General features: G+C 35.8%; 1 protein-coding gene across 5 annotated transcripts in view; it reads right to left on the reverse strand.

Annotated features, from left to right (window-relative positions):
• Positions 1-11,154, reverse strand: part of LOC106870463 (uncharacterized) — a 361,104-nt gene that overhangs the window by 60,021 nt on the left and 289,929 nt on the right. For all 5 annotated transcript variants that reach the window (XM_089354987.1, XM_089354985.1, XM_089354986.1 and 2 more), the window contains exons 12-16: positions 7,636-7,756; positions 6,520-6,636; positions 5,120-5,189; positions 2,829-2,952; positions 1,017-1,075 (exon numbers count right to left, since the gene is read on the reverse strand). In XM_089354987.1, the coding sequence (XP_089211113.1) occupies positions 1,017-1,075; positions 2,829-2,952; positions 5,120-5,189; positions 6,520-6,636; positions 7,636-7,756 (491 nt within the window). The remainder of the gene's footprint in view (positions 1-1,016; positions 1,076-2,828; positions 2,953-5,119; positions 5,190-6,519; positions 6,637-7,635; positions 7,757-11,154) is intronic.

The following is an 11,154-nucleotide window of genomic DNA, read 5'->3' on the forward strand; positions in this document are numbered from 1 at the left end:
TTATCATTATCGTTATCGTTATCGTTATTATTATTATTATTATTATTATTATTATTATTATTATTATTATTATTATTATTGTGTTTCTTTCTTTCTTCAAATTTTCTTTCATTTCTCGCCGAGTGTTTTCCGTACACCTAGGGCAGAGAAGCTCATTGTATGCATTCCCAGTTTACACAGGCAAATTCACAGGTAAAATATGTATTGAAGAAAATTTAATAAATAAATAAATTTATGAATGGATGTTGTTTTCACAGCGATAATGCTCTTCTCAGTACATGAGTCGTTCCAGTTAACACGATTTTTTGCACTTCCTGTAGGGACGGTACTTCCTGTATTATTATTATTATTATTATTATTATTATTATCATCATCATCATCATCATCATCATCATTATTATTATTATTATTATTATTATTATCATTATTGTTATTAAGGCAGTGAGATGGTAGAATCGTTAGCACACCGGGCAAAATGCTTAGCTGCATTTCGTACGTCTTGACGTTCTGGGTTCAAATTCCACCGAGGTCGACTTTACCTTTCATCCCTTCGGCGTCGATAAATTAAGTATCAGTTGAGTACTGGGGTCGATATAATCGACTTATTCCTCCCCACAAATTTTAGGCCTTGTGCCTTTAGTAGAAAGGGTTATTATTATTATTATTATTATTATTATTATTATTATTATTATTTAATAGCAGCAGCAAAGGAGCACAGCAGTAGCATCAAACACCAGTAAAAGCAGTAGCAGCGACAAAAGTAGCAGCAGCAGCAGCAGCAGCAATAGTCTAGATGAAATCATCATTCTCATTATCACCATCATCATCATTACCATCATCACCACCAGTCACCTGACTCTAAGCAGCTGCAGTAGATGCTGTAGTACTCTAGTAGAAGCAGTAGCAGTGTTAGTGAGGCATTGTCAACAGTAGCAGTTGCAGTAGAGGCTGTAGTGGTAGCATTAGTAGTTAGTGTTAGTGTTGGAGTAGACGCTATAGTTGATCATGGGACTTACGTAGCGTTCATATTCATAAAGACGCAGGACTCGTTGAAACTGCTGCGTAGATTTTCGTCCTACGGTTGAGAATAGAGTACAACGTTAACAACATCAACAACAACAACAACACCAACAACAACAACATCATCATCAACAACAGAAACAACAATAACATCAACAAGAACATCAATAACAACATCAGTAACAACAACAATATAAATCACAACATGTATTACAAAACACCGGCAACTGGAGGTTGAGTGATACGGCAGAGCGAGTCAACAGAGAGAGGGAGAGAGAGAGAGAGAGAGAGAGAGAGAAAGAGAGAGAGAGAGAGAGAGAGAAGGGAGAGAGAGAGAAAGAAGAAGAGGGTGAATGAAAGAGAGAGAGATATCATGGTTGCTTGGCCAGCAAAAAATAACAATCAAATCTTCAAATTAAATCTTCAAATGATATCTAACAAAGGAAGAGCCATGTCAGGCTATGTAATCATTGGGAATTATGTCTGAAAAGAAAGAAAGAAACAAACAAAAGACAAAATAAACGGGCAAACAGGAATCTGGATCATCATCGTTGGATCCCTTTTCTATTATAAATTCGCTGAATTAGGGTTGACTTAGGGCTAAATACAAGCAACAGCAACTACAATAACATCGAGACGAGGACATCGATAATGACAGATTTAGAAACAAACAAAATAGAAGAAAACCTTTTATCTACAAGAATAAGTATAACATTAACAGAAAAGAACGTCTTAAAACCTCCGCTGCAATATGAATAAATTCCCTACAATTCTAAGGGACCAGCTGTTTTCTTCCCTTGGAGAGAACAATTCAGTTAAGAGTAAAAATGCATCGTTGAGGTTAAGATAAATGTGTTGTAACAAAAGGTGAGATCTAATGTTTTTCAGAAAGCTTTTTCATCCTTTGAAACGGTCGCTACCTTATTTTTATTTCGAGACTAACTTCCGTTTACCGACCTCACTACAAAAAACAAAAACAAACAACCCAAAAACTAAAAACAAAAACACGCTTTTTCATAGGTGCTATAAAACGTTCACTGCCATATACCCATGCCCATTGCCTCTCTTGGTTGTTAAACGTCCTATTGATTCAATAACACTATTGGCATTCTGTTTAGTGCTATCATTTATCTGGTTCATCTTGGCGAAGGATCTCTCTCCGAAACGTTAACTCTAATTCTTCTTTATACTTCAAAATTGATTGCCTTGTACTCTAATGTTTTGTCTCGTTTACTGTTCTCGATGCAGACTCCCAAATCTGTATGTTTTGGATTAAATTTATAATATTGCTCAATGCAGAAAAAATAAGTACTATAATACTTATTAATAATAATAATAATGATAATGATAATAATAAGAATAGTAATAATAATAATAATGTTTTCTTTATTAACCATTAAGGGTTCATGAAACTCCTTGGGACAGTACAGGACGATGGAATGAGACGTTTCATAGAAGGCGTATAAATATAATAATCCTTTCTACTGTAAGCACAAGGCCTGAAATTTTAGGGGAAGGGTTACGTCTATTACATCGAACCCAGTGCTCAACTGGTGCTTTTATCGATACTCGGGAGTAAATTCGACCTCAGCGGGATCTGAACTCAGAGCCGGAACAAATACCGCAAAGCAGTTTATCAGACGCTCTAATGACATCCTCAGAAACATCAATAACAACAACGACGACGACGACAAAAATAACAACAACAACAACAACAACATAAATGTACAGTAATACACAAACAAGATACGATAACAATTTTGCAATGATTATGAAGACTGTAATGAAAATCAAAGACGCCATCTTACCTTTAGTTGAAAGACAAGGATGATCGGGGAAGAGAGGCGTTGAAACTTACTCCTGGCCACACCGACGACACTGCTCGTGATGACATCAGAGTTGATAACCCGTGTGTCGTTCAACGAATTCGGTCTTTGTAAGGATTAGATCGGAAATGAGAATAAGAAATTATGATAAATGACGATCAGTCAGGGCCATCTTTGCAGCATTATAGATCCCATCCCCGCCAAGCAAATCAAATACACTGGGCCCTATACTATTTATTTATTGGCAGTAAGCCACAGCATATATAGATCAGAATTAGGCCTCCAAGATCCGTGAGGTTCATGGGTAACTGTTTAGTGTGCCCACGCCTTAAGTCAGTACTGCGTTCCATTATGTGATTGCTGAACATTCTTATATTCAAACATTTCAATTGTCTTCTGCTACCATTATCTGAATTAATGATGGTGCTTCTACGTCATCACACGGCCTGCTAAAGATAGCAGCAAAATTTCCCTTAAATATCACCCTACCACCTTGTTTATCAATTATTTTAAATCTGGGTGGAAGACAGAGTTACGTAACCTGTTACAGAACCTCCCAGACTGGTGGAAGGGAGCAAGGAGGATCTCTTCCAACCGAAAACCTGAACCCGAATGCTTGCAATAGGCTAGAGTCCGTTAAAGTTACTCGAAGCACCAGGTAATGGTGTTAAGCCGGGTTAAATTTCCTATCCAAGTAGGCTACGGCGGGATTTGAACCCAGAAGATAAAGAGTTGGAACAAACTTCGCAAGACATCCGATCCGACGTTCTTATTGTTCCACCAGTCTACCGCCTTGGATTAATACCTTTTTATCGACCCCTAAAGAAAGCTGGCCTTTGTGGGATTTAAACACTGAGCTTAGAGAGTCGGAACAAATACGACAATGCATTCTGTTCGAAGCTCTAGCAACTCTGCCAGTTCACTTCAGGAAAGGACACTGAATAACTTGGTCCGGATGGTCTCGACGTGAACACTGTCGATAACTGGTCATCTACCAGAATCGATCTAGGGTTAAACATCATCACCAGCATCAGCAACAACAATAACAGCAATATACTCAATCACCAATGATAAGTACAGTTAGTGGATTTGGTCCCTACACTCAACACACAATAAATATAAAAAATGTAAGGGTATATCTTTTTCCATCTGCGATGAGGTTCAACTTTAAAATGTTTCTAATTATACTAATTAATTTCTAGACTTGAGTCGAAACAGCCGTCAGAGATGATGTCCAATTTTGTAATTAATAAATAGTTAATTTATCTTTATTTTCTTAAAATTATACATATACATACATACAGACATATATATATATATATGTATATATATAAGTATGTATATATATATATATATATATATATATATATATATATATATATATATATATATATATATGTATATATATATACATATATATACATATACACACACACATATATATATATATATATATATATATATATATATATATATATATATACATATATATATACATATATATATATATATATATATATATATATATATATATATACATATATATATACATATATATATATATACATATATATATACATACTTATATATATACATATATATATGTATATATATGTACATATATATATATATGTGTATATATATATGTACATATATATATATATGTATATATATATGTACATATATATATATATATATATATATATATATATATATATATATATATATATATATATATATATACATATATATATATATATATATATATATATATATATATATATATATGTATATCTGTACGCATGTATGTATGTTTATATGTATGTATGAATGTATGCATGTACACACACACACACACATATATATATATATGCATACATGCATACATACGTACGTACATACATACATACATACATACACACACATACAGATATATATCACTCATCCCTATTGAATCCCTTACCGCCATTTCTACAATGACACCTGTCACCGTTATCATCATTTCAATCCCCACCAGTATCACTACGATCGTCATCAGCACCACCATCTCCATCATCCTCACGTTCATCATTATTCCAACAAAGAGACAAAGCCTCAAAAACTAAAGATATCCATCAGCCCATCCATACAAGCATACATACATGCGCGCGCGCGCACACACACACACACACACACACACACACACACACATACACAAACATACACAGATACACTCCACGCCCCCACCACCATCACCACGCACACGTAGAGAAAGAGTAAAATGCTTTCGTTACCTGTCCTGTTTAAATGACAGTATTTGACCGATTGATGTAAAACGGGCGTTGAACAATCCAACGGGTCGACCTAAGGAAGCAAAAGAGAGAGAAAACGAAAGGCTTTAATGACTTATCGATAAAAAGACAACCATGTGAATTTGAGGTGAGGGGTAGTGGTGGGAAAGGGGCTTATACCAGTAAGTAAGAGAATATTCAATAAAGAGGGCAGACTATGAAAATTTTAATTATGTAAAGTTTGTGGTGATGGCGGCAGTCGATCGATAGATTGGATCAAAGACACGATTGCTGATATTACTGCATTGATATCATCAATTAGTTGCATCAATACTATCGATCTGTCGCATCCCCAGACAGAAACGTCGCTCTTAACATCTAAGTCAAAGACCCAGTCTTGTAACGAGTTAAATATCTCAATTCTGTAATGATTCTGTTAAAGAATTAAGATAAAAATTAATCACTGCAGGGATTAGAGCTTTTCTTCTTACATTAGAGAGTTCCACACACTCCTGCAAAATGAATACAAACAAAACTAGGACAATTCTTGTAATATCGTGGATTTCAGGACTGACTGACTGATGTCTCGTATTGTATTATGTCTTATAGGAAGTTAAGTGGTAATTCGTAAAAAAAAAAAACTTCTTTCTTCAAGAGTCATTAACAATAACCGCTAGGTAGTTTTTTTCTGTTTCTGTTCCAACAAGTGGGAAATTTCAGTCATATATTTTTTTTGTTTTTGCGTAGGGCATTCCACATATCACCTTTTAATTTATCCAAATTCATGCCATTGGCTCATTTCTGTTTTTTTCCCCTTAGCTCGATATTTGTTTTTCTTAATTCTGCAAATCATGCGGCACAATAATTATTTATAACTCAGCTGTAAGGCGGGGAGCTGGCAGAATAGTTTGCACGTTGGACAAAATGCTTAGCGGTATTTTTCTGGCCTTACGTTTGGAGTTCAAATTCTATTGAAGTCGAATAAGTACCAGTTGAGCCCTTGTGTCGATGTAGACGATTAGCTCACTTCTTCCAAATTTTAGACCTTTTCCTTATATTAGAGAGAAATAATTATTCACAGCTCTGTTTTTTTCTTCTGTGAATATAAATCTTTGTCAACAGATCAAATACCGACATTTTTGAAAGGACCTCAGCGACTAATGGGAGGGTAAAAGGGTACCCTTAAACTCAAAGACCTCCTCCAAATACTTACAAAAGAGTGGACTCGGTTAAAGGTACGAAGGACCTAGTTGTGGCGGTGTCGGAAATCTGGGCGACGAATTCAGAAATAGTCGGCAAATTTGCATAAAATCATACGAATTGCGAAGTTAGTAAGGAAAGATTCTTTGTAACAAAGGGCTTCAATGAAATATGATTTAGAAAAGGTGGGGTGAAGGACTAACCTTTGTTTTCACGACGGCAGATGTCATAGACTTCGTCTGGGAGTCTGATTGAACTGGTTTCTGATCTTTTCAGTTTATCGCCAGTGTATACGTCCTCCACAGTTGAGATACTGAAATCTGAATCGAAAGAAATATATGCATACATTTACATATACATACATACACACATAACCCGTATATACATACATGCATACATGCATACATATACATATATTATATATACATGCATACATACATAAATACATACATAATACATAAGTCGTAGAGACAGCTCTAATGGAGACCAATGAGGAGGGCAGCAGCACCACCAGCAATGAGGATGAGGAAGATGATTTCTTCAGCAATATCACTCGGTTTCGGGAGAACAGGAGCCATAGGTTACTGAAGTCCAAGGCGCAGAACTTGGCGAAGGCCTGGCTGGAGGAAGTCTCGAAGGAGGTCCTGGCTGAAGTCACCTTTTTTGGGTGAGCAGATCTTGATCAACCTGTTCACCATGTATAATACTGCTATCTCATCCAGTGCTGCAGCTGAGTGCCTATTCTCTATAGAGAAAGATATTTTGAGAGCCAAGACAGTCACCCTGTCAGATGGGAACTTTGTGAGGCTGCTGTTTATGAAGGACAACTAGCATCACGTCGAGGCGCTGGAGAAGGCCCAGCCAGAGTAGTAATCTTGATCATCATCTGGTCTTGGCATGATACCTAGGCTATACTATACTTATATATATATATATATATATATATATATATGCACACACACACTGACACATCCATACATATACACATACATACACACACAGACATATATATACATACACATATACATGTGTGTGTATGTTTGTATGTGTGTATGTGTGTAAATGGTAGTATGTGTATGTTTGTGTGTGGGTCCGTACGTGTTTGTGCTTGTTCTCTCCACCACTTAACAATTAGTGTTATTTCATTTACGTCCCCGTATTCTAGCGGTTCAGCAAATAAGACGGACTTGAAAAAGACTTGAAAGAGAAGTACCGAGGGCTATTTGTTCAGTTAAACCCCAACATGGCGATATCCGAGTATGGTCGCTGTCTAAAGAAAAGAAACTCATAACGAGGAAAGAAAAGAAACAGTAATGTACCTAAATTTGTTGAAGCCATTGAGTAACTTTGCGTACTTCCACGGTGGCCATGTTGAAATACGTTGCTAGCCATCCGTTCTGTGTTGGCTAGCACCGACGCCATCTTCTCCCCGACCATGTTCTGTGTAATATAAAGATAAAAATCATTATGGAAAATAGAAACATTAAGAAAAATAAATAAGCAATAGATTCCATAGCGTGTCAATAATGCATTGTCTTTTGTAATCAATAGTTTGTTAGACTCATATCAATTTTATCAAAAGCTACTGATCTTTATATGTATGTATGTATGTATGTATGTATGTATGTATGTATGTATGTATGTATGTATGTATTCATGCATGTATGTATGTATGTATGTATGTATGTATACATGCATTCATGCATGCATGCATGCATGCATGTATGTATGTATGTATGTATGTATGTATGTATGTATGTATGTATGTATGTCATTGTTCAGTTTTATTTCAAGATTTCTTGCTAATAGAGAAAGAGCCAGTTTCTAACCTAGATTCAAGGCTTCTTCATTGGTATTTCAACATCAACAACAAGGTATTTTTGTATATATGTATGTATGTATGTATGTATGTATGTATGTATATATGTGTGCAGATTTGTATGTTTTGCTTTATGTAGTTTCCATCTACCAAATCCACTCACAAAGCTTTGGTCGGCCCGAGGCTATAGTAGAAGACACTTGCCCAAGGTGTCACGCAGTGGGACTGAACCCAGAACCATGTGGTTGGTAAGCAAGCTACTTAACACACAGCCACTCCTGCGTTATATATATAACAAATACTCGAGTCATTTTCCATCATTTCTTTATATCTTATCGTAATTATGTCGTGTAGCCGAAAGACGTTAACAACTAACTCCGTCGTTTATTTTTTGTACTTGTTTTCGTTAGCGTCTTTGCTTCCCTGTTTTCTAAGCACTTGTCTCATTCTGTCCTTTATATCTGCTCATTTATCTCAGCAGCGTTTAGCTACCGAAGCCACGAAAAGTGAACGAGCTTACCAATAATGGAGCCAAATTGTGAGCATTTTCAGTTGATAACTGATGAGGGATGAGCGTGTCTACGTAATTTATGTGTCTTTCCCTGTTTTCCGTGTGTTCCTTTGTCGTTTTCCCGAGTAACTTTTTACTCTCTGTCTCTGCCTCTGTCTCCGTCACTGTTTCTATGTCTCTCTCTATGTATATGCATGTATATATCTCTCGTATATACATCTGCCGAGTAATATATAGATTTATTGAATCATGTGGCTATCACGGAAAGTTCCTCCAGTGAACTCGGATAACAAACCACATTGTGATCTAATACGGAAAAGTATAACGCAGAGTTCTACGAGTTGAAACTCAGGAGATCCAAACACTGAAATTATTTCATAGGGAGTATATAAACCATACAAAGTCAGGAGGTATGAGAGGAATATGTTTATTTCACTACTTGTCATCGTTAGTGTTACGGCTGTTTCGTAGCCTTTATCATGTAATAATAATTTCAGTGTATAATAAATTATTTTACATGTCTGCATTCATATGCTTGCTACGCATTGTACAATACAATCGCATATTTACAAATCAATGCAGATAAAAAAAGCTGGCTCATCAGCTCACCAGAACATTAGCGTTAGACCAGTTCTTGTAGCTCTCTCTTCTCTCTCTCTCTCTCTCTCTCTCTCTCTCTCTCTCTCTCTCTCTCTCTCCTCTCTCTCTCTCTCTCTCTCTCTCTCTCTCTCTCTCTCTCTATATATATATATATATATTTAGAGAGAAAGATACTTATTATATATATGTATATATATATATATATGTGTTTGTACACACACACACACACACACACACACACACACACACATTAGATTGCACTAAAGCAGTTGCCGATGCCTCGTCACTGTCATTGATCACATTTCGAAAGAACCGGTGTAATTCATATCTGATAACATCTGGCAGTGATGTTTAATCGTACATTCAGCAGCATTTTCATGCACTTTATATACAATATATTCTAATCGATTTCTAAGACAATGGCAGAAAGTTAATTTTTGTTTAATTTATAATAGACAAACAGCAGCAACATCAACAACAACAACCACAACCAAAGATATGGTAAGGCATTGTGCAATTTGTATGCACGAATCAATATGTCTATAGTCATATATGGACATTTTCAGATACGGTCTTATGCAGATACGGCCCTATTCTAATGTGTAATCAATAGCGAAACGCCGACAACGTTAGTGCAAATTATATAAATATATCTAGTTGTGGTATAAAATTTTCATTGATAATGATTTAGGCTTTCGTTTTCTATGATCAATTCAAAGAGTTTGTACGAAAGTCAGGTTGTGTATAATTTATAAGCTGTTATATTTAATTTGTTTATCCGCGTAATTACCTCCACTTGGATTTATCTTACAGTTACTCTTTACCCTGCGGAATTGGTTCAAAGTAAAGACATCGGGGTCTAAGTTCGAATCATTTGAGCGCTACTAAGTGTTTTCAATACCGAGAATATCTGGATCTCATCTGCTGACTATATCAAGTTTATATTGTATATAAAAACATTGCTGTAATATTTTATCTCTTAGAAACTTCTCGAGCAGACTTGCGTGTTAAAAATATATTAAAAAAAAACACAGAGCTTAGTTAGAATTACGCAAGAGACCGATAGAATAAGTACTAGGCTTACAAAGAATAAGTCCTGGGGTCGATTTGATCGACTAAAGGCGGTGCTCCAGGATGGTCACAGTCAAATGACTGAAACAGGTAAAAGAGTGTATATATATATATATATATGTCTGTAATACTTGCATTTAAGAAAAGCATAAAAATCGTCAGTGGAAGTGTATTAGTGAGCAAGTTACGGAAGTCGGCGAACCTTTTGAAACTTCATAAACGACAATTATGTTGAAAAATAAACGAAAAATGAATTGAACTTTTAAGTTATTTGGTTTTGACTGAAATTACTCTTCTGGAATCTAACTATTAAATATGAAATATGTGTATGTGTGCGCGCGCGTTTGTGGGTGTAAGTTTGAGTGTTTGTATATGTGCGTGTGTTTGTGTGTGTGTGTGTGTGTGTGTGTATGTGTGTGTGTGTGTCTAGTTTTATCCTTAGCGGTGAGTTCGACAAAATATAGTTGTTACATCAAAGTGCATTGTTAAGGACTGAAGGAGCTAGTGTAATCAGGATTATGCGCGTGCGCGCGCACGCAAACACACACACACATATATACATAGTACATACATACACACACACACACACACACACACACACACACACACAGAGGCGTGTATTTCTATTAATACTTATATATACATATTTATCTGTGAATATTTGTATCAAAGTATTAAAAACTGTCACTTCGTCGGTTATGTCGACGAGTATTTCAGCTGGTTCGATCAGCAGAAATCCTTGCACGTGAAATGAATGTGCAAATGGCTGAGCACTTCACAGACATAAAAATACTACTCATTTCTACCAGCTCAAGGACACAACATACCGCCGGTAAT

This window comes from Octopus bimaculoides, chromosome 7, assembly GCF_046866305.1.
Source record: "Octopus bimaculoides isolate indiv1 chromosome 7, ASM4686630v1, whole genome shotgun sequence".
Taxonomy (NCBI): domain Eukaryota; kingdom Metazoa; phylum Mollusca; class Cephalopoda; order Octopoda; family Octopodidae; genus Octopus; species Octopus bimaculoides.